General features: G+C 33.3%; 1 protein-coding gene and 1 pseudogene across 2 annotated transcripts; one reads left to right on the plus strand and one right to left on the minus strand.

Moving 5' to 3' along the window:
- Nucleotides 1–17,899: 17,899 nt before the first annotated feature.
- LOC143535218 (agamous-like MADS-box protein MADS4) lies at nt 17,900–24,682 on the plus strand (annotated as a pseudogene). The gene is made up of 6 exons (XR_013135675.1): nt 17,900–18,152; nt 19,967–20,045; nt 23,820–23,887; nt 23,987–24,086; nt 24,546–24,587; nt 24,671–24,682. The product of XR_013135675.1 is annotated as an agamous-like MADS-box protein MADS4 (transcript).
- A 27-nt stretch (nt 24,683–24,709) lies between these two features.
- On the minus strand, nt 24,710–24,919 carry LOC143535219 (uncharacterized). The gene has a single exon (XM_077029535.1). The coding sequence runs from the start codon at nt 24,917–24,919 to the stop codon at nt 24,710–24,712; it is 210 nt and encodes a 69-aa protein (XP_076885650.1).
- Nucleotides 24,920–24,972: the final 53 nt, after the last annotated feature.

The raw sequence follows: 24,972 nt of genomic DNA on the forward strand, positions 1-24,972 counted from the left end.
ATAGAAGGAAGGTTCAGAAAGTAATAAAGAACTCATGGTTTAATCTGCTGACACGTAGCACCCATTATCTTATCGGTTTTAAGGTTTCCTATTTTCATGATATCTTTGTCCGTCCGATCAATCTAATCATCCACTTTACTCCATCAATCTACAACACCACCATTGGACTTTAATACACTTTTTTATACAAAAAATTAAAAAAAAATTGATAGCTTTTATGGGGTCCTGCTATGAACACCTACCACACGCCCTAATACGCTATGTATAAAGTTATGCGCGACGTATTGTTGTTTTTTTTCTAGAAAAGCTACCAAATTTATCTTATTATGTTTTTTTCTTTGTTTTTTTTTCTTTTGTTATTATTATTGTTATTTATCATTATTATTATTAATATTATTTATTTATTAATAATTTATTATTATTTGAAATTTGATAAAGGGCGTTTAGTTGTAGGGCTTATTTGGGAAAATTGACATTGTCAAACAAACTTTCAATTTCTTGGCTGCTTTCGTTATCGGCATCTTGAATCAGTTGTAGGGCTTATCTGAGAAAATTGACATTGTCAAATGAACTTTCAATTTCTTGGCTGCTTTCGTTATCAGCATCTCAAAACTCCTCTCGATTTCTTCAAACTCCAACTGTCTTGGCTGTCAGCCACCACCACCAACCATAGTTGTCTTCACTTCAACACATATCTGTTGTTACTAAGCTTAAGCTTAAGCTTAGTATTATTTTTATGTTTAGATGGGGGTTTTGTAAGTTGATCATCTTTGAGTATATTGAAGAATTATCGGCTTATACACACACACACACACACACACACATATAACTCTTAAATTAACAATGGTGTTTTAATATTCTTGTGTAGTAGAAGAATTCATTGCTCCAACATAACTGCACCAGATTGAGATATTAGTTTGATAAGTTTAAATCTTTCGGATCCGTGGTATTCGCTAACGGTAGCGATAACGGAGTCCATAATTTGAATGTGAAATGAAAATTCGATTATTGCTCCAAGCCTCCAACATAACTAGCACCAGATTGAGATATTAGTCTGATAGGTTTCAATCTCTCGGATCCGTGATTTTCGTTAACGGTAGCATTCGGTTGCAGGGCTTATTTGGGAAAATTAACATTGCCAAACGAACTTTCAATATATGTATAATACTATTATAGCAACTTACCTTAACATTTTGAATTAGTGACTTAATGCTCTTAAGCTTTTTATGAGGTCATCTCTTTATGTTAAGCTCCCTACATCTTTTCTTAAACATTGTCAAACCAACATTCAATTTCTCCAACACGTACGTGATTCCGGTGGTGTTGGCTGGATGTCACTTGATGACGTGTGCGAAGACTGGATCCTGTAAAACGACGGCGTTTTGTTTTTCGATTAGTAGTGGCGTGTTGAGTGAACAATATTAGGCTCATATAGGCGGTGTCTGCATAGCAGGCATGGTGTAGTATAATGGCCGATGCCTAGACAAATTTCAAGTCGTTATCATAACGGAACCTAAATTACAATTAAATATAGTTTAGTTTTTCAAAAGTCCCTATAAAGTATAAACCGCCTCTCTTGATCTCACATAACAAAACCGAACCAGTCACCAAATCTCCGTCCCAACATGTACAACTACCGACTTCATACTAAATAAATATAAAACGAAACCTGGTTCAAGTCGGGTAACAAAGACGTGCTAGGCTGATCATTAGCGGCGTAACCCAGCTCCTTCTCGTTCGACTCTGGAAATAAATGGTTGAACCACGACATTGTGTGTATATATATTATCTGATCAAAAATTCTGTTGTGTGTATTTTGTTTCATGAGACGTGCGGTGTGGTGGGTTTGAAGCGCCGCCGAGGACGCCCTTTGCCGAATTTTGAATAATAATAAATTATTAATAAATAAATAATATTAATAATAATAATGATAAATAACAATAATAATAACAAAAGAAAAGAAAACAAAGAAAAAAAACATAATAAGACAACTTTGATGGGTTTTCTAGAAAAAACCCACCAATACGCCGCGTATAGCTATATATACAGAGCAATAGTCGTTTTTTTAGCAATTTGGGGGGTGGTTGTAGAAAACCTCATTTTATAGTAGTATCGATGGATTTAAAGGGGTGTCAATCGTGTCGAGTTAACAGGTTAACGAGTTGACATGTTTTGGGTTGGCGGGAGCGTGTTGATATTCTTTAACCCTAACCCAACTCATATTTTTATTCGTGTCGTGTCGATCCATTTAAATTCGTGTCGTGTTCGGGTAAACCCATTTTACATTCATATATGAGTATGAGTAATACCTATTGACTTGGTAATAAATAAAACAATTAATTATTCTTATTCATAAAAACTTGCTAATAATTTGTGATAAATCTAATTATTTTTGTGTATTTTTATCTTATTCTTAATTAAACTTAGGTTCACGTATTTAGTTTAAGATAAGAATAAACGAATGAAATAACTAGAGAATAGATAGTTAGAACTAATAAAATGAAAATTTTTTAAGTAAAAAGTAGATAAATATAGTGTAAAAAGAAGTTAGTTTTACTTTTAAAAGTTAATTGATATATGAAAAATTAAAAATATATGTATTTAACTTTAAAATTTAAAACTTTTGATATAACGCTAAATATATATAAATCCCTTGTATATTTAATATAATATTTTATTAGTTTTCGTTTGGTTTTTATTAGAATTGTCACACCCCGACCAATGAAGGCGGAACCGTCGAGGCGCGACATGATTGCTCATCGCACAATGACACTATAAAGTTACAATATTTAAACAACTCATTTAAATCCATATCATCATAAATAACATAACAATTGTTCATACAAAATGCCAAATAGATAGATAAACAAATAACTTGTTCTTTTATTTTCTAATATCCTAAAGCCAAGATAATAAGTTTCTTCAAGTAATCCAATCAAGCTAACATCAAACCTGTAACATTGCATAAAATAGAGTTTGTCAACACGAAGGTTGGTGAGCAATTTTTATAGTTTTGGACAATAAGTATATAGTATGAAATCCACAACTAGTATATGAAAACAATAAATAATAGCAACAATTTAGAGAATAAAACCGTCAATAAGAATACATTGACGAACCGTCAATAAGAATACATTGACGACAATAATGAAATCGTCAATAAGAATACATTGACGACACCTTTCTATATGGGGATACCATATATACTCGGAATTAACGTATGATCATACTTTGATGAGGCTACCCGCCTTAGCATTCAAGAGGCTACCCGCCTTAGCATTCAAGAATTTGCACATAATCATGTAAAGCATATAACACCAAATCGAGCATTTATTTAAGTAAACATATACAATACGTGTTGTGGTTTAAGACTCAAGTATAAATCATTTGAATTTGAATAAGTATGCAATGTCACCCCCAAAACGAAAGATGGAAAACGGGGGATGAAAAAGTACTCACATTAACAAGTAACTTGAAAGATAGTGTCGTGAATAATCGGAGAGATCGGTTTAACGAGCAAGACCTATATTAAACGGGTCTTGTGTTAGTAGGTAGTCTTGGAAGGGTTTAAAATAAAATACATGATAAATAAAGTAAATAAATAAAGTTTGGGATTTAAAATGTAAATATTTGAGAAATTAAAGAAACGAGTTTTGTAAAATAAGTTTACTCGAAACCGGGTCTCGGTATTCTATTCATTAGTTTTTTTCTTTTTTTACTCAACCTATGTTAAGTAATAATGTGGGTTAAAATGCGATATTGCAAAACCTTTGGTTATAAGAATACCAAAACGATGTTTAAACGAGTGTTCGGGTTTGTCGGTTCGAGACTTGATAATTGACCAAGCTCACAGTTAACTTCCCAAAATAATAAATGTTATGAGATAGCTCAATAAAATCAAAATAGACTTAACCAAGTATGTAGTTCTATTGTGAAGAACCTTAACGTTCGTTAAGCGAGTATACGACCTTATCGGTTCGAACTTGTTATAAGATCAAGTTGGTTACCGACATGCCAAGTATGTTTAGAAAATAACTAAAATTGATTTAAAACATAATCTTGAAGAAAAATATGAGTTTTGGTGGCTAAAAACACACTTGTGTGTGTTAAGCGAGTGAACTCGGTTTAGTTCGGTTTTTGGTTCGGTCCTTGACTCGGAATAAGACCGAGGATGGTTACCACATACCCAATTACCATGGAACTTGTAAAATAACTTATAAATAATAATACTCAAGTTTTACATTCAAAAAGTTAACAATAAAGCTTTTAAACAAAAGTTCGGTTTTTGGTTCGGTCCTTGACTCGGAATAAGACCGAGGATGGTTACCACATACCCAATTACCATGGAACTTGTAAAATAACTTATAAATAATAATACTCAAGTTTTACATTCAAAAAGTTAACAATAATGCTTTTAAACAAAAGTTCGGTTTTTGGTTCGGTTCTCAACTCAGGATGAAACCGAGGCTAGTCACCACATACCCAATACCATGGAACTTGACAAATATGAAAAATAAACTAAAATATGTAGAATTTAAGCAAGTATAACAAGTTATATGGTTAGATTTGTTAAATATATAAACAAGGACTACAAAGTCCTCCATGTAACCTTGCCTTACTAGTCCGACATTTCAACCGACCGAGACCGGAGAAATGAAAGACCGAAGGTAAACAAGGAGTGTATATTATATATATGTTGTAACATCAAGCTTTAAGTATTGAGAAGTTAGTTAAAATGAAAGATTAGCTTATGAAGAACAACATTAGAATTCAAGAATTTGAGAGAGAAATGAAGAAATGAGCAAACACAAATGAAGAAGATGGGTGTGTATATATAGGGTAAGTTGAATGGTCTTTCATAAAGGGTGTTTCATGAAAATGGGTTGGTTATAGACCCAAGAAAGCACAAACTACAAATGGGTCATTCAAGTCTCCATTTTGGTAGTTTTAGTCCCCGGAGTTCGTTTTGAGCGTTTTCGGGGAATTTTAATAACCGAAAAGGGTGTTTTTTTTAACCCAACAACTATAAACAAATATTTAACATACAATTCATCATTTTGATAATATCGAAAGGTTCAGGATACAAAACGGGTCGGTTTTACATTAAGAATACAAGTATAAAATAACCCGAAATTGACAAATGTCACAAGAATTTATATATTACTAATTCATTTGAATATTTTAGGTTCCGGGTTACAATCATGTCGAAAAGAGGGCGAAAATAAGCAAAATGGGAGAAGGCCCGTCGCGCGGCACTTTGGGCTTAGTTTTCTAGAATCTTCTACAAATATTAAGTCTATAGGCTAAGATTTCTAGAATTTTCTACAAGTATTAAATTTATGGGCTCAGATTTCCAGAATGTTCTACTAATTTTAAGTTTATTGGCCTTGAAAGTCTATATACACACCCATAAACTTAACCATAATCATAACCTGAAGAGCCATACGATTTGGAGAGCTCAAGAGGAGATCTTTTGGAGGTTTTGAAGGCTTGGAATCATACGGTGGCGAGCATATTGATCAAGAACGAAGACCACGGGTTTTATCGCCTTTAATCTTTCGTTTCTTTTATTTTTCACCATGAATTCCTTTATTTATTGTTTTGTTTTATTTCGTTTCTAATTGTAAGTCTAGTATATTTTATTTTTTTATTATTTTTATTTTAGTATTTGAATAGAGTTTATTGATTTGGTCTTGTGTGTTTTTCAGGTTTATGCCACATCTTAGTTCACGTGGACCAACTCCGTTAAAGTCTGAGCCCAGTTCATCATCACCGATCATCATAGATTCTCCACCAAAGTCATCCCCAAACAGTTCACCGCTGTAACACCATGAAAATACCCCATCTAGTTTTGGGCCAAAAATGTCAATATTAGAAGTTAAGGGGCTAAAAATGCCAATTTTGAAAATTTAAGGACTTAAAATGAAAATTTTGGGTTTTTAGACCCATCGTGCTACGCGATGGTCTCCTGATGAACTCTGTCGCGCTACGCGACAGAGAATCACACATTTCAAGAAAAAGGTAGGCGTCGCGCTACGCGACGAAGAAACTCACGGGTCTCATCGCGCTACGCGATGACCAGGTTAAGTAACCCGGGACACGTGGCCAACCACGTGTCAACACGTGGCAGCTTCTGATTAATTGCGGCGTCGCGCTACGTGACGGCCTTGGGGAAAAGGCCATCGCGCTACGCGATGGTCTGCAAAACTCGCCTATAAAAGGGCAGCTACGGGTTCAAGCCATTTCATCCCATTTTCACCTTAGTTTTCACATAGTTAACCTTGGTAAGCGTGCAAGAGAGTTCCGAGGTGCCGTGGGCTGTTTTTGCAAAGAGACGAGGTGTCGTTACGCTGTTTAACGAGCTGTCGATCATATAAACGAAGTACAAGCCAAACCGCTGCTGATTTCTTAACTCTTAAGTCTCGTCGAGCCGATTAAGGTAGGATTAAGGTTAAGTTACTTTACTAGTTACTTTAAATATCTAGTTATAACTTAGTTAAGAGTATAGTCGTTAAACTATTAATATTTTCCAAGTAATGTTTTATAAAGTAAAGACGTTACTTCCTTGTGAATTAATGTTATCAAAACTATTATTTTGACGGGCATGTAGTAACTAGAAGGAGGGTATCATTAGTAGACTCTTCTTGCCTAAGGAAAGCAATTCGTACAAATCTCAATCAACCGCGGGACCCGTTTGCTTACATGGAGAAGTTTGCCAACGTGATATCCTTTATTAGGCCAAAGCGTGCTATTCCAAACGTCATATGTAAATTCAAAGTATTTTCATAAAACGACTATAACTATACTAAGGTTAGGTCAGACTTAAGAGTCTGCTGATCAGACCTCGAGTCTGCTGAGCTGAATCAGACTTAAGAGTCTGCTGATAAGACCTCGAGTCTGCTGAACTAAATCAGACTTCAAGTCTGCTGATCAGACCTCGAGTCTGCTGAAACTGTAACAGACTTAAAGTCTGCTGAATAATACCAAGTAGGTACTTATGCATACCTATTATGAATATAGGTTAATAGCATACTGAAGCCAAGGAGGTTGATATTTCCTACTGATAATATAAGGTGAACATGTTAACCTTTTACTGTCTGAACTGATTTTACTCTTGTAATAGATAGGTTGTTTATTACAAAGAGTCTGATAAATGTTTGCATGAGATATAATCTCTAAAATCGTTATAATACAAAATAGATAATAAAAAGCAACTCAGACCGAATACACATGTGTCTGGATCCAAACATAACTGATAATTGGCATACAAAACAAAGTCAGTCATAACCGGTTCTCCAACAGGGTTATATAGCCTAGGAAAAAGTTGTCTCCGAACAGGGGCTATATACTCGGAGAACCTTTGAATTGTGTGGTAAGGCAGTGGTACAAATCCCGAGAATGGACAGGCATTCCTACTAAGTTTGTGAAACAGAAAACTATGTTTGTATTTAACGACTGTTATAAATGTTTTATCGAGTCAACGTTTCACCAGCATATAGCTGACGTGTTTTTCCACCCTTGCAGGTAACTAGGTGATAATAGATGATATACAAGGATTGGAGTCATAGAAGATCGCTCGAGATGGCTCGTTTTTGAATATTACAAATCCTTGTATTATTAATATCACGATTTTGTAAACCTGAAACTCGGGTGTTTAATTCCCGAGTAATTTTGATAATGTAAATTAATATTTTAATATTTAAAGACTTCCGCTAAAATGAACCCGCTACTCTGATATATTTACAAAACAGGTACCAACTGATGGTCACACTCCTAGGCCCTGGATCGGGGTGTGACAACCGCCGTCGAGTCCCAAAACCATTCCCGATATTCAAATGGCCGAAAACCGAACCGTTTACTAACAAGTCTTCGAGGGTTTCACCGGAGACCACTCGCCTGTCATCACCCCCGTAATCGATAGCCCCAATTCCTGGCAGATTCCCTCTTACGTCATAGCCAATCTCACCCAGAGTAATCTATTCCATGGCCGTGACGATGAAGACGCACCAACGCACATCAACCGTCTCACCCGTGTGCTCAGAACTTTCAACTTGCAAGGTGCCAATGAAGATGCTATTTTCCTTCGCTTGTTCCCGTTTTCACTTACGGGTCGTGCCGCCACTTGGCTTGATTCGCAACCTGCTGGAGCATTCACTACTTGGGAGGCTTTGCGTACTGCTTTCTTGAAGAAATACTTCCCGCCTGCCAAAGCATCTCGTCTCCAAGACCAGATTCATTCTTTTTATATGGAGCCGGACGAGCCGTACTATCAAGATTGGGAGCGTTTTCAGAGTTTGCTGGCCCGTTGTTCACAGCATGGTCTTACTTCTTGGGCCCTTGTTGAGAAGTTTTACAATGAGCTGACTTATGAGACTCAGGCTCGTTTCGACGCTGCTGCTGGAGGTAATTTAATGGATAAGAAAACTGTAGTTGAGTGTAATGAATTATTTGAGAGTTTTGCCCAATCTGAGTTTGCTAAAAAGCTACGTAACGGGAATTCAAATCCCATCACTAGTACGCCCTCATCCGTCCGAGGTGTGCACCAGGTCAATCTGGATACTAGTTTGGCTGCTACCTTAGAGAGCCTAACCCGTGAGATTGGAGAACTTAAGGCTAAGGTTGATAAGTGCGAGTTGTGTAGAGGAGGGCGTGGGACTTTAGATTGTCCGTTGATGAGTCAGGAGCAGGTAGAGTTCATAGAAGGGCAGAATAGGGTTCCTAATGTATTTAATGGTAATAATAATTCAAATTGGAACAACTATAAAAATAATAACTATAATTCTAATTGGCGTTCTTCCGGTACACCCCCTGGTTTCCAACCAAGTTCAAATCTTAACTAGGGACAGGATCAATCGTTTAATGGGGATCAAAGTAGTCAATGTGGGAGTAATGGACCAGATCTGTGTAAGAAGTTGGATGAGATGATGCAGCAAATCATTACTAGAGATCAAGTTACTCAAAAGACTCTTGCCGAGCATGATCTACTTCTTAAGAATCAATAATCAGCTATGTGCGACATGCAAAGGACCGTAGGTGATATAGCCCGACGTTTAGATGAGAGACCCCCAGGTCAGTTTTCAGGTTCTACTCAGAAGAATCCGGCCGCTCAAATAAATGGAATTTCTACTCGTAGTGGTAGGGTTTTAGGTCCGGAGAGAGAGTTTGAGGTAGAGGAGAGTGATGTGTTTGTGGATGAGGAGATAGTGTTGGAGACTCCTTGGAGGGTGCAACCTATGCTAGACCCGGCAAGTACCGTACCAACCAGTGAGTCCATAGTTAGAGGAAGTGAGGAAAAGAAACCAAGAGATGTTAGGCCTTCACCGCTTATAGATCATGCTCGTATGCCGTATCCAGCCCGCGTTAAGAATCAGAAATTCAGAAGAGAGTACGGGAACTTCCTAGACATGTTTAGGCAGCTTAGGATTAATCTTCCATTTATCGAGGTCCTCCAGCATATGTCGAAATATGCCAAGTTCTTGAAAGATATTCTTAAGCGAAAGGAAAGTCTGGAGGAGCTTTCGACCGTTCCACTGAACGGAGAGTGTTCGGCAGTAGTTCTCAATAACGTTCCGGAGAAGTTACCCGATCCCGGTGTTTTCACTGTTCCATGTTTGTTTGGTAGGGATACCTCGTGCCAAGCTTTAGCGGATCTAGGAGCTAGTATAAACTTAATGCCATATTCATTGTTTGAGAAGCTAGGCATAGGAGAGCTCACACCCACCCGCATGACATTGTCTTTAGCTGACCGTTCGGTGAAGTATCCTAGGGGGATCATAGAAAACTTGCTCGTGAAAGTCGATAATTTGGTTTTCCCAGTAGATTTTATGGTTTTAGATATGGAGGTCGATGAGAGAGTTCCTATTATTTTAGGTCGTCCATTCTTGCATGCTGCTAGGGCACTCGTTGATGTATTTGAAGGTAAGATCACTCTTAGAGCCGGTGATGATAGTGTCACTTATGTTGCTAAATCCATGAGACACCCGAGTGGTCAAGACGGTCTCATTGATCCATGTCATCCCGTTTATGCAATTGAGTCTTTTATTCCGAGCATGGATCCATGTCTTGAGCATCCCCGTTTCGTCAGAGTTTGTTTGGAGGAGGAGAGAGAGGTCGCGAGTTCTCGAGAGTCGATGGAGTTTGATAGAGAGAAAGGTAGTGGTTTGCAAAAGTTTGTGAAGTTTGCAAAAGTTGGAGATAAGAGGAATAAGATTGAAGATGAATGGTCGTATCGTGATGCAGTTTCTTGGAGGACCATGGAGTTTGACCGTGGTGGAGGAAGCTCCACTTGGACAGTTGAGTAGTTCACATAGGAGAGTGTATTGAGTGAAAACTCAAGCGTAGAGTTTGTATAGTTATCCCATTTTTATTCTTGAGTCTTGTCGCGTCACCAACATAGATTTTTGTAGTTCTTCTTTGTTTTTGTTTTTAAGTTTTTTGCAGGATTGAGAAAGCTAGAAAAATGACACCCATGAAGTATAATGCAAAATTCAAGTGTGGGGATGGAGCAGCCGACCTATATACCTTTTATTATTTGCTGCTATTTATTCATGTTTTATTTATTGGTTGGGTTGGATGGTCTGGTAAAATACTTTGAATGTTTAAATTCTATCAAGTTGATAAGATATGTTTTAGATATTATTTGTTGGATGTTTGCCGTTTCCGCTCGTGTGTGAGAGAAAGGGATATTTGTTTGATGTGCACGTTTGGAGTTGGAAGGCATACATGAAAGAAGACTTTAGCATCATATCTTCATGTGCATATTACCAGCTAAGTCTTTTCCATTATCTATCTTGCGTATTTTTATTTAATTTTGTTTTTGGTTTTTAGGTTTTTAGTTTTTGTATTTCGAATTTCTTTTTATTTTTAGTCCTTATCCTTGCATTGAGGACAATGCTAAATTTAAGTATGGGGATAGGATATTTGAGTCATAGTTAAATTTTAATCAGATAAAAAAAAATTTGAAAAAAAAAAACAGTTTTGAAAAATGTCCCTTGATTTTGTTTCTTTTTGCACTTAAATGGGAGATGAGGATACTTATCGGGAATCGGTTTTTCAAACTACTAATAATATGAGATAATATTAAAGAAGGTGTACTTAACTTGGGATGTGTCGGTAGGCCCAACTAGTCTTGAAAGGTTTTCCATTGCATATTCTTAATAAACCTAATTAATCTTAAATTTTGTGGGTTCTCATCCTAAGGGGGACAGTGAAGCCGAAATTCGATAAGGTATAGAGAGTATTACCATAAGCTTATTACCCTAAGGTGGTGAGAATTGAATGCACTTTAAAATTAGCACGCCACTCCGTTTTATGAAAATAAATAAAGAGTGGTGGCGCCCGCAAATGTCCAATTTTATACGAGCTTAGAATTTAGTTATATATTTTTAGGTAAAAAATGCATAAGTGCACAATAAAAAAATAAAATTAAAAATTAAAAAATTAAATATAAATATTCCAAAAGTTGATCTGAAAAAGAAAAACTGAGAAGAGCAAAGTAATGAAAAATGCCAAAGAAGCATTCTCAAAAATAGAAAAAGAGGCCAAAGGGCACATACTAGACGAGACTGAGAGTTTACGTGTTACCAAGGGGATGGCGACTCTGAGGATACACTATTGGGGCTCGGAAGTTTTTAGTCAATAAATATTTTCTTAGGGAATATATAGGACAAAGTCTAATAATATTTAGGGCATGCTCGTATGACCTCACTTGACCTATCATCCATTAATTCCATCTAAGTGCATTTTCTTCTTACCATTAAGGGGTTGTTATCTTACGGTGATATGTTGAACCAGTTTGCTTCAACTCGATTATTTTTAATTGTCTTTACTATGCTTAAGATGGGGTAAGTAGATCTTAACTCCAAAGGTGTGAGACTCATAGGTTTTTGATGTCACATGAACTTAAATGCTTAATGTGCGTGGGGGCTTGATAGGCTGGTGGTTGGGTTTAAGTGGACAACAATATCAGCAATCGCGGTTTTTACGTTTATCTGAGCTTTAAGATAACCTAATATGTTTTTAAGATCGTGTTTCTCAAATTCTGATCCCATTGCAATGAGACTTTTTCAGGGACGAAAAAGAGATAAGTGTGGGGATATTTGATATAACGCTAAATATATATAAATCCCTTGTATATTTAATATAATATTTTATTAGTTTTCGTTTGGTTTTTATTAGAATTTGTATATTACTAATTCATTTGAATATTTTAGGTTCCGGGTTACAATCATGTCGAAAAGAGGGCGAAAATAAGCAAAATGGGAGAAGGCCCGTCGCGCGGCACTTTGGGCTCAGTTTTCTAGAATCTTCTACAAATATTAAGTCTATAGGCTAAGATTTCTAGAATCTTCTACAAGTATTAAATTTTTGGGCTCAGATTTCCAGAATGTTCTACTAATTTTAAGTTTATTGGTCTTGAAAGTCTATATACACACCCATAAACTTAACCCTAATCATAACCTGAAGAGCCGTACGATTTGGAGAGCTCAAGAGGAGATCTTTTAGAGGTTTTGAAGGCTTGGAATCATACGGTGGTGAGCATATTGATCAAGAACGAAGACCACGGGTTTTATCGCCTTTAATCTTTCGTTCTTTTATTTTTCACCAGGAATTCATTTATTATTGTTTTGTTTTATTTTATGATGTTAGGCCAAACATTATAGACTGCCTAGGCTTATGATGAACCTACTTAGACGTTGTGTTTTGATTTGGGATTTATTTAGCGTTATGGTTTTATGATTTAGTAAAATGTTTAATTATATTAAATTGATGCGTATGAATATTTAGGATTGTTTGATTAATTATTATTATTCCATAGTTGCCTTGATTATTGTTTGTCATTATGATAGGTTGCTATTAAGTCATCTACTTTGTGTTTTTTACTATTTTATGATTGATTCGCAATTAGATCATAGGAATAATAATTATTAATTAATTAAACCTAAGTGTACTGCTGACCTAAATCTGTAAAGTACTAGGTTATTGAAAGATCTTTATTATTTGATCTTGCTAGATTTAGTTCTTCGTAAGGAGTCCATCTAAGGTTTGATTATTTAATTATTGTCTATTGAATCAATTAAATATTTTAACTGACTTTGATTTTCGTGCTGTAAGGTAGGATTTCCTATAAAGGAACTAAGTCATAAATAATTAGGTGACCGTAAGGAAACTTGATTTTTGATACTGGTGTGCGTTAAAACTTATTAGAAACCCATAGGTGTCTCTTGAGAAGGGTCAGGTGTCCTGTTCGGGTTTTCTCTTAGGTGTCTATTATACAATCCCAGTCCATAACTAAATATTTTCTCGAGTCAATTCATTACCGAAATTTAGGGGAGTCTAGCCTAGGTAGTTTTCTCATCATCATCTTATTTTCATCACAAACTTTGTTTTCGTTTAATTTACTTCTTTTCTTAATTAGTTTTAATTATAGTATTAATTTAGTATTTTATATAAAACCCCCTTAAACAAACATAAATAATAAGTCGTGTTTTGTAGTCGAGTCTAATTAGCTAGGAAACGTAATTTAAAGAGTCTCGTGGGTTCGATATCCGGACTTACTTAGCTGTACTAGAGTCGACCGGTTCACTTGCTGGTTAGTAATTTAGTTAAGTTTAAGAGTCTAGAATTTATTACTTAATGTCTACATTAGAGTGTTTTTATATAACTACTTTTAGCATATCAACTTCTTATTTCTAAAATTAAAATATTAACTTCTCTAAAATTACTAAAGAGGCTAACAGGTCAACCCACTTTTTAACGGGTTGGGTTCGGGTTGACCTGCTTTTTAAACGTGTTGGGTTCGGGTTGACATGTTTAAGAAAACAGGTCGTGTCAGCCGACCCAAAACCTATATTTTTTTATGTCGGGTTTCAGGTCGTGTCAGAAATTGACACCCGTGTTTATATATATTGTTATACTATTTGAATCATTTTACTTATAAGAAATATTACCATTCTTCTTACAAGAACAATTTTACCACATCAAAAGTAATATACTTTTATCTTCTTATTTTCTACAAATTTAGAGGTACATAGGTAAAAAAAACTTCGATAAAAATTTGACTCGCTTGATTTTGAATAAAATTTACATCGGGACTTAGAAAAAAAAGCGTGTTTCGACGGTACATTCGGAATTTTATAAAACTTTATATTTTAAAAATATAAAAGTAATTAATTATGATTAAAATTAATTATGATAATATAATATTTTAAAAAACAAACTTTTTGACAATTTACTCGTCCGGCAAAATTGTTTTCAAAAAACTCGCTCCCTACATTTTGTTTTATAAAATACTCGTTCCGAAAAATTTTTAACTACTAAATACTTGTCCCTGCCAATTTTGTAAAAAACTTGTTGACTTTAACAATATAGTCAATCCGAGCAATTTTGGTAACTCGCTCCCTAATGTGGACAAAACTCGAAACTTTATTATAAAAATGAATTTTCGAAATTTTCCCTTTGACTTTAATACTTTTTTTATACAAAAGAAAATTAAAAATTGATAGTTTTTATAGTAGTACTGATCTATAATATATATAAATGAAAACCTTAAAATCTTACGTGTCGCGATGTGGTCGTTTTCCCTTTTATGGAAGCCACCAGATTGCTTGATTTTTAAATGGAGGTTTCTCATTGATTTAACCCAAATTCATGGGTATGGGTCTTACCAAAACCAGATAGCTCTTAAACGGGTTATAACATCTCATTAAATTAAAAATTAATATTACCAATTATTTGATATGAAAATCCTATAAAATAGAGATATACTAAAATTTAATATCCAAAGAAAAAGAAAAAGAAAAAGATATTATTTATAATTAATAAATAATTTTATAGTAAAAAACATAAACGGGTCATGGGTCACCAAATCCAGATAGTTTTTAAACGGGTTATAACATATCATTTATTTATGAAACTCTTTCATCATCAAACCCTAAGTATGCTATTAACTTTCTTACAATAAAAAAAATTAAAATTCAAAAAATAAATATTAAAAACCGAAAAATGTAAAACAATCATTCTCTCAAGCCATCAGAATGCTTTATTTGTAATGAAGGCTTCTCACGCATTTGATCCGAATTCACTGGTAAAGGTTTCACCAAACTCAGATAGCTCTTAAACTGGTTATAGCATCTCATTATATTAAAAATTAATCTCATCAAATAGATATAAAAATCCAATAAAATAGGGATATACTAAAAATTAATATCCTATTTAATTTAAAAAAGATATTATTTATAATTAAGAAACACTTTTATAATAAAGAAAATAAACGGGTAATGGGTATCACCAAACCCAGATAGCTTTTAAACCGGATTATAACATATCATTTATTTGTGAAACTATTTTATCATCAAACATCAAGTATATTAATTATTAACTTTCTTACAATAAATAAAATTAAAATCAAAATACAAATATATAAATATTAAAAACGAATAATGTAAAACAAACTCCGTAATACGGGGAATAAAATCTAGTTTATTATATATAGGGGTTAAATACTTATACTATTTGAATTATTTTACTTCACCATTTTTCTTACAAGAACATTTTACCATATTAAAAGTATTGTACTTTTTCTTGTTTTTCTACAAAATTAAAGGCGCATAGGTTAGCCGGCATTTTTTTAAGGAAAGTATTAATATAGCCCTTAGTCTACGGTTAAGAGTGGTTTTCATGGCTAAATTATGATAATTGAAGTATGGTTGACTTGTCGTTTTCATTGATTCTAAAGTGTCATGTAAAGTTGATTTTAAGACTAAAACAGGAAACGTAAATGAACCTAGTTTGTTACGCTTAATATCAGTCTTAAGAGAGTTTAAGCTTGATTTGTTTTAAACTTTATATATGAAACTCGAGTTTAGCTTGTGGTCATTTCTTTTAAGCGCAACAACAACTAATATATTACTTATTGTTAAGTTAATTTACTTAAGCATATATTATTAACTTTATACAAATTTATATATAAAAGTGTTTCAATTAGATCACTCAATTTTAAAAAGTGTTTCAATTAAATAATTCAACTTTCATACTTTATTAAATTAAAGGTTTAACATGTTTTGTAGTCTTTTTCCTTTTTGTTTTACATAGAAAATTTTTTATCTTTTTTTTTAAGTTGACGCTGAGTGGCGACATGGATTCTTTATTTTTCAATTTTAATATAATTAACGTTTTAAAAATTTTTCAAATTTAACTACATATATTGCAAATTCTGACCCCTACATCTTATCCTTAATTTCTTTCTTGACGCACGAAAAAATCGGAGAGACTCGATTTGAAGATTTAATGACCCGATTTGTGTAAAATATGCATGAGTGATCTAGTTGGAACACTTTGGAAAGTTCGTTACTATTCTATGAAATATCACCTTTTATATATAATATCATATATTATTTAACCAACTTTGATATAATTATACAAATGTGTATTGATTAAATTCATACGTCTCTAGAGGAAAATTGACACATGAAAATGTATATAAAACCGTTTACGAGTTAACAACACAAATATATTGATCATATTTATAATTATGTGGAACAAGTTATAGTATGTATTAAATTATTAAAAACTTCTATATTTTGATATGGCACCGGTAAAAAACGACAAATAAATCAGAATCAAGCAACTTCTCTTCATACAAACTACAACACGTCAAGTAAAATACATTTTTAATATTAGTCTAAAAACTAAAATACTTAATTTATAATTCCAAAATTTGCAAAATTTTTATTCAGGGTTAGGGCTGTAAACGAGTAGAGCGGAGGTCGAGTAGGGTCGAGTTGGCTCGGAAACCGTTTTTTTAAGCAAGGACTTGAGTTTTTTATTACTTATAAACTAATTTATATATGTTTTTAATTATTTTATATATTTTAAGAAACCTTAAGCAAGTCAAACCTCGGACTTTATGTTTTTAATCAATAGCAATCTCAGAATGGTAAAACCAAAAATTACACAAGCTAGGCTCGTTATTGCTCGATGAGGCCAAAGGAGTTTCCCATACAAAGCTCGAGCTCGGCCTCCATAGCTATACAAACTTTGAGGCTAGCTTGACCAAAAAAAACTCTGATCGTTTCGAGTTTTTATCGATTCAGTTTTAAGTAGTCAGCGAACGACTCGACTCGTCTATACCCATATTCAAGATATAATAACTTTCCTTATTTGTTTACTGTTAACTAATTAAAACAAACTGACATCACATATTGGGGTGTAAACGAGCCAAGCTGCTCGCGAGCTACTAGATATAGGCTCGTTAAAAAACTCAATCGAGCCAAGCTTAATCGAGCCCGAGCCTAAAAGTAAGCTCGTTTAATAAACGAGCCCGAGCTTCATTTATCGAGTTCGAGCCGGCTTGTGAGCATAAACAAGTCTGGCAATTATATAATTTTTTAAAAAGATATATTCAATAATTATTAATTAATATGTATAATTTTATGAAAAAATAAATATAAATAACTAAATAATATATACTATTTTATACATAAAATTATAATAGAAAAACATATATAAAAATAATTATAATTATATAAAAAATAATTGATAAATAGTAAACATGTTGAGCTCGAGCTTCAAAATCTACTCACGAGCCGAACTCGAGCTTTGAAAATAGAGCTCGAAACGAGCCAAGTTCAAGTTCGAGCCCTGCGGGCTCAGCGCTGCTCGTTTCCACCCCTAATCACATATACCAATTTAATATCGATCAGTTAAAAAGTCTTATTATATAATATTAATACTAACAACTTAGTTAACAAATCTACGTCATGCATATACACACCTATACATATACATACATACACTCTCATTTTCACCTTCTCTCACTTCATATATCTGTATATCTATAAAGGAATAATAATAATAATAATGTGTTTGTTTATAAACATATAAAGAGTGACACAAGGTAATGAAATCCAAAATGGCTATACACTAAATTACCTACAAATTTTGTGCTTTACTACAAAATTATAATTATAATGGGAAGAGGTGGAGTTGAACTGAAGAATTGAGAACAAAATTAACCGGCAAGTTACCTTTGCGAAACGACGAAATGGACTCTTGAAGAAGGCCTATGAGCTTTCGGTCCTTTGCGATGCCGAAGTTGCCTTGATCATCTTCTCTAATAGAGGAAAACTTTATGAATTTTGCAGTAGCTCAAGGTATACTTCTTTTGCTTCGGTTCGGTTTTTTTGGTTACTCATATGGCTCGGTTAATTAATTATCGGATTTTTTCGGTTTTTGCACACGGATAATTGTAGATCTGCAGTAGCTCAAAGTATACTTTTTATAGTCTACGGTTAGGTTTTTTGAGTTACGGATACAGTTCGGTTATCGGATTTTTTCTCTTTTTATCAGTATCATTATTTTTATTTTTACTTTTTTTTTTAATTTTTTTACAGGTTGTGGATCTGTATGTGTGTATGTCCGATTTTTGAAGGTTGAATCTGCTTTTGTGATTTTTTTTTTTATTATTTTTGTTTGTTACGGAAACGGTTTGGTTATCGGATTTTTATTTTGATTTTTAATTTTTGCACACATTTAATTTGAGATCTATATTGTGTATATACGCTTTTCGAAGGTTAAATCTGCTTTTGTGATTGTATTCCAGTTAATTATCAGGTTTTTGCACGCACCTAATTTAGTATTGTAGATCTGTTTGTGTGTATACACACTTTTCGAAGGGTTTTTTTTTTTGGGGTACATATATGATTCAGCTATCAAATTTTTCGGTTTTGATTTTTTTTGCACACCAAATTGTAGATCTGTTTTTTTTTTTTTTTTTTCAGATAAGATTCAGTTATCTAGTCTTTCGGTTTTCGGTTTTTTAACATACTTATAATAGATCTGGATGAATTTATGAAAAGGAAAATGTAATTTAGTGGTTGACTTGGTATGATTTGCTGTTTTGGTGAATGTTTTGGTTTTTATGGAACTTGGTGCTGGTTTTGTTTGAAATTGAAAAAATCAATCAGTTTTTGTTACATATAAATATCGTTATATTTTTTTTGCACATATGTTTGATTACATGTTTGCTAGCCTTTTCTAGCTTTCTCGTTGATCAATTTCAGTCTAATTCAGTTATATTATTTTGTGAATTCAAATTGTGTAAAGCTTTTTTAGGGTTTGAGTTGTGTTTTCATGGAGGAATATTTTCTCTCTCTCACTTCGTTTTATTTTAGTTTTTTGGTTTTGAAATTTTTTTTCTGATTTTTGATTTCATAATAATTTGTTTTGGTGTTTGCTAGCTCTAATTCTATATTTCATAAAAAAATATTTGTATGATTTTTATTTTATTTTTATATTTAAATTTTATGTATGATTTTTCTTCTAAACATGATTGATTGAAAATAGGGTTTGTCATACTATATTTAATTTAATTTAATTTTATCTTTGGTGGAACAAATTAAATTGCCAATCTGATTTATTTTCTATGGTTAAAACATAATTATATCATCCACATGGCCAAAAATCTGCTATGTAAAGTACATTTCTTATTATTCTAATCTTAATAGAACTTTATTGACCTAGAATATTTAAAATAGCATATCACTCTATTATCTAAGGATAAAAGTAAAATAAAAAAAAAATGTTTACATGTATAGCATACTGGGTAAATAGATACGTATATATATTTTGATAATCAGGCCAGATATCATTTAATATTATACCCGTCTAATGCCCGCAGTTAACTTTAAATTAGTCTCATATCTGAATTAAATAACTGTCTGAATATTTTGGGTTTGCCTTATTGGGCTCGTGTACATTACAAGGTTATAACATATTTAAATGGGTTATTATGACCGAAAACAAACTTCGGTGTATTTAGGAGTAGCCTAGTTTGACGCTGACGAAAAAGAAAACAGACTTTGATGAAACTAAGAATCACATAGTTTGCTCACATCAATAATCTTTAAACTTTATGTTTAGTAATATAACTATTTTTAATTTTTATTTGTTGCATATTTGTTTCCAGCATGCTAAAGACACTTGAGAGGTATAAAAAGTGCAACTATGGAGCACCTGAGATAAATGTATCTGCTAGGGAGGCACTGGTGAGTATATTCCTTCCTATGCATCGGTTGGTTCCGTTTGATTATTGACTAAATTGAATTGATGGCCAATGTTTCGATTTTTAGATTAATCATAACGATCAACTTTGGCTATAAACGGTTCATTAAATTAGTTATTGGAAAATATGGTTCGGTTAATTTGGTTAATAGCTGGCTTTTGGTTTGGGTAGATTGAATTTAGTAAGGTCAAAAGAAAATATTAGCAATTGTTTTATTTTATAAATAGTATGTTATTTATAAATAAAAAATCCATAAAAAAAACTATTAACATAATTTTTATAAAAATAAAAAATTTATAATTGGTTTTAATGGAGGTTTGATTATCCTATAGATTAATGCATGAACTTACATGTTGTAGATACAATATAATATGCCCTTTGCATTATATTAATTGCTTTAGGGTAGATGAGTGCAGCATCAGTCAAACTGGTTACTTCTCTAAGACATTATAATATTTTATTTAATCAAACTTTAAACTATATAGTGTATTACTTTATCAGCAACCAAATTTGTTAGTCACATTTTTATAGCAATAATTGGTAATTTGGGCTAAACATATTTTTATTTATATAAAAAGAACCGTTTGTGATTACTAATTAATCTCTTTATCAAGAGTACAAATGAACGGAGTTGTTTAAGATTGATTCGTTAAAAGCTCAAACTGAGTCGAACTTAAACGAGTTTGAGCTCGTGCTCAAGCCCGAGCGTGAGCCAGAGCTTCACTTATCAAGCTCGAGCTGGCTCGCGAGCTTATTATATAAAAAATTATAATAAAAATAACTAAATAAGATATATTATGTTATGTATAAAAAGTATAATTAAAAATATAGAAAAACAATATAAATGTATATATAAATTAATTAAGATAAAATGACAAAAGACGTCCTTTATATTTGACCTAATTTTCATTAGATGTCCTTTAATGAAATAAATAGCAAAAGGCATAATTCATGTTTTAAATTTGTTTCACGTTACGTCCTTTGTTACTAACCCAGTTAAATTTTTTTTTTAAATCTAATCATGTGCCTTGCACATGGGGGTATTTTTGTAATTTTATATATAATTTATTTTATAATTAAAACTAACAAATAAAATACACAAACGGACAAAACTCTCTCTCTCTCTCTCTCTCATACGCTATGTTTCACCCTCCCTAGCCGCCACCACCACCGGATTCAATTTCACGGCGACAATCACCATCGTCTCCAACGCCCCATTGCCATCCCGAACTAAGCCACCATAACTGCTACCACACGACCGCCACTCTGAACCACCACCATCTCTCTCTCTACAATCCATCGACCAACCAAACAACCACCACAACTTGCTGCCGATCGTTCCCACCGCCACCACCAAATAACCAATCAAAACACCCTCCGCCACCACAACTTGCTATGATTAGTCATTGTCACCATTAACACCACTGCGATGCTCTTCACAACCACCACAACTTCTCCGCCGCCGCCATTAGCACCAGCCAAAAATCAAACCCTAAAACGAATCTCACCATTAATGCCGCCACCATTGGAACATGGCCTGAATCAAACCAAATCACACCAAATCTATGATGACGATTAAAGAAAACTCCGAGTATCTACTTCAAATCCCCAATATTTGCATATTCAGATCCCCGATTTTGTTGTGCCTTGTTCTATTTTCCAGTGATTCGTGACTCTGAAAAAGAGGGTGTCGGTGGTGTTGGCAATAAATGAAGAGGAGATTTTGGTGTTGTTTGAGATGACGGCGGTTGGGTAGCCGGTAATGGGAGAGAAGGGTGGAGACTCTGTGGTGGTTAATGGTGGTATCCGAAGCGGCCTAGGGTTGGTGGCTATAGTTCGGTGGTGGCTATGGTAGTTGCGGTTGATTAATAGTGACGGTGGATGGTGGTGATGAATCACAGTGAGAGAGAGAGAGAATATGAGAGATAAATATATATTTTAAATCTTTATTAATTTTTATTTTTTTGCCCAAACTTTAAGTAATCTACACAAATAGTCTCTTAAGGAGTAGAAAGACAAGTTTACCCTCGTGTGCCTTGCACATGACTATATTTAAGAAAAAAATTAACTTGGTTAGTGTCAAAGGACGCAACGTGAAAGGAATTTGAAACATGATGTATGTCTTTTGCTATTTCTTTCATTAAAGGACGTCTAATGAAATCAGGTCATGTCTTTTGCCATTTTGTTATTAATTAATAAATAATAAACGAGTCGAGCCAAGCTCAAGCTTGAAAAAATGATTCATGAACCGAAGTAGAGCTTTAGGAAAAGAGATCAAAAGAAACCAAGTTCGACCTCTCGTAAATCAAAATGAGCCAGGTGCAGCTCGTTTGCACCCCTAGTCTTTATAAAGTAGCTATTATAGTTTAGGGTTTAAGGTAATTAGAGATATAACCTCACATACTACTGCTACAAAATAATTTACAAACGTCCAAGTAATAAACATCTAAGACACTTTAATTTTATTTTACAAAAAACAAATTTTAATTTTCATAACCATTAAATATTTACTGAATAACAAAAAGATTGACAGCATGCAAACGGCCGCCATTAGAGCTCAGATATATAACATTAATACATATATTATAATCCCTTGAACAACTCTTGAAGCTTTATTATAAACTGGTGAATAACTGGGCATCAAATAGATTTTTAATTAATCCTGTGGTTTTTACACATTACACTGTCATAGGTAGGATATAATGGAGAAAAAAAATATAGAGTCAGTCAAATAAATATATGTATCCATAATTTATCAATATTTCTCACGACAACTAAAATGTTATATTAAATACATTACAAAGGGGTTATGTTATAGGTACACCATCTACATATGATTTCACACCATTATATGTTCGTTAACAAAACAAAGAGACAATTGTTTTGACTAAATTCAAAAATTATTTATCAAAACGACCGTCTGTTAATATCCAAACGGGATTTGACCACAGATAGTTAAACTTTGAATTTTTTTTTTTTATCAAAACAGTTGTACGACCTCTACCTTGACGGTCATTTTGACCATACACGGACAAACTTTAAAAACTTTTAGTCAAAAAACAACCATCAGACCTCTATCTCAAACGGGCGTTTAAAACAATGTGAGATTAAATGTCAGACACTCAGGCAGAATGTGTATAGTTGACCCCTATATATAGTAAGGTTTGCTATGTAAACAAAGAAAAGCTAACGATCATGACCAATAAACAATGAAAATTTAACAGTTTGGCTACATAAGCAATACAAAATCACAAATTGTGTTCGTTGTCGGGTTCGGCCCACCAACACGACCTGTTTAACTTGTAGGCAAGTGTAAATATGTTAAGGTTATGTCTTTTGGATCAAAGATTTCTTCTAATACCTGGATATTCCTATATCCAAATGTATAATGTGTAATACCTTGACATGAGTATGGTCTAGTATCTAGACATTGTTACAAGGGCTAAAACTACTAAAAATTAGTATAAAACTATTTACTTTTTACCAGCACATGACACTTTTTAATCATTTACTGCAACAAGCTTACTCTTCGTTACTAAAATATTACAATCTGCCTTCATTTGATGTAACATATTTACTGTTTTTTTTTCTCTTTTTAATTTTTAATGCAATAATTTTACAAGTTGATAGGAAATCCGAAATTACAAGCAATTTACATTATTTTATAAAAATCAAGTTACATACATATTAATGGTATAAACTATATATAATGCATTATTATATTGTTCAATAGCATTTATAAATAAATGATCTACAGGAGCTAAGCAGTCAGCAGGAGTACTTGAAACTCAAAGCACGTTATGAGGAACTACAAAGAGCTCAGAGGTAATTATCTGAAAATATATAAAGGGTTAATAACTTCATATATAATCTCATATGTATATATTTGTTGGATGTAAATGGCTGTTATGTAAATATTATTAGGAATCTTTTGGGTGAAGACCTTGGCCCTTTGAGCTGCAAGGAGCTCGAGTCACTCGAACGACAACTCGATACATCTTTAAAGCAAATCAGATCAGCCCGGGTAAGTACCTGCAATATCATACACAATTATATTTACACACACACATGTGTACATTTAATGCGTCAAAAGATTTACGGACTCACTTAAAATCATATAACCTGAACATGGGGCTTTAGTTAAACAAGTTAACAGGTTGAACTTATATTTTTTTTATTCTAAATATAAACGGGCCGGGCTTTTTAATTAAAGAGGTTAAGCATGTCAGCATGATCGATCTTTGTTAAACATATTAGACATGACAACTCAAAATGTAACGCATCACGTTTCGGAATTGTTACATAAATGATCTAACATTTTTATATAAAAACGATTTAAAAGGCCCGTATTTTTAGTTAAAGCAAAGCTTAATATATGTGTCCGTTTAAAGATTAAACACAACCCAAATCAAACCGACTTGATTATAAATAAGCATATTGAAATTGTCACATATGTTAACGCTACGATTTTATACATTTATAGACTCAGTTCATGCTGGATACCCTTACAGATCTTCAGAAAAAGGTAAGATCATCACATTTTAGATATATATTTAATGTTCAAACAAATATTTTGGTATATCCTATTGTTTTATCAAAAAAGCATAGAAAATCGTATAGAATAAGATCGGTTTTATTCGGTAGTAGTTAACTGATGTAGAGATGGATCTTAACGGCAAACAAGAAGAGACAAGTGAAACCAAAGAAAAGCAACGAATGCATCAAGATGGCCGCTCCACTCGTCTGAAAGCTACCAAACTCTACGCACCGCCTATGTCCTGGAAGCTGAAACAGTAACCCTGGTGTGAATAACACAAAGAGCACCACCGACACAAAAACCGGGCCCCAATCCAACATCTTGATTTGTTTTCAAAAACAACTTAATTATGTATAATATTTGTTTTGTAACT

This window comes from Bidens hawaiensis, unplaced genomic scaffold (assembly GCF_021521415.1).
Source record: "Bidens hawaiensis isolate Kalapana, Puna unplaced genomic scaffold, B.hawaiensis_p1.1 tig00010432_1, whole genome shotgun sequence".
Classification (NCBI taxonomy): domain Eukaryota; kingdom Viridiplantae; phylum Streptophyta; class Magnoliopsida; order Asterales; family Asteraceae; genus Bidens; species Bidens hawaiensis.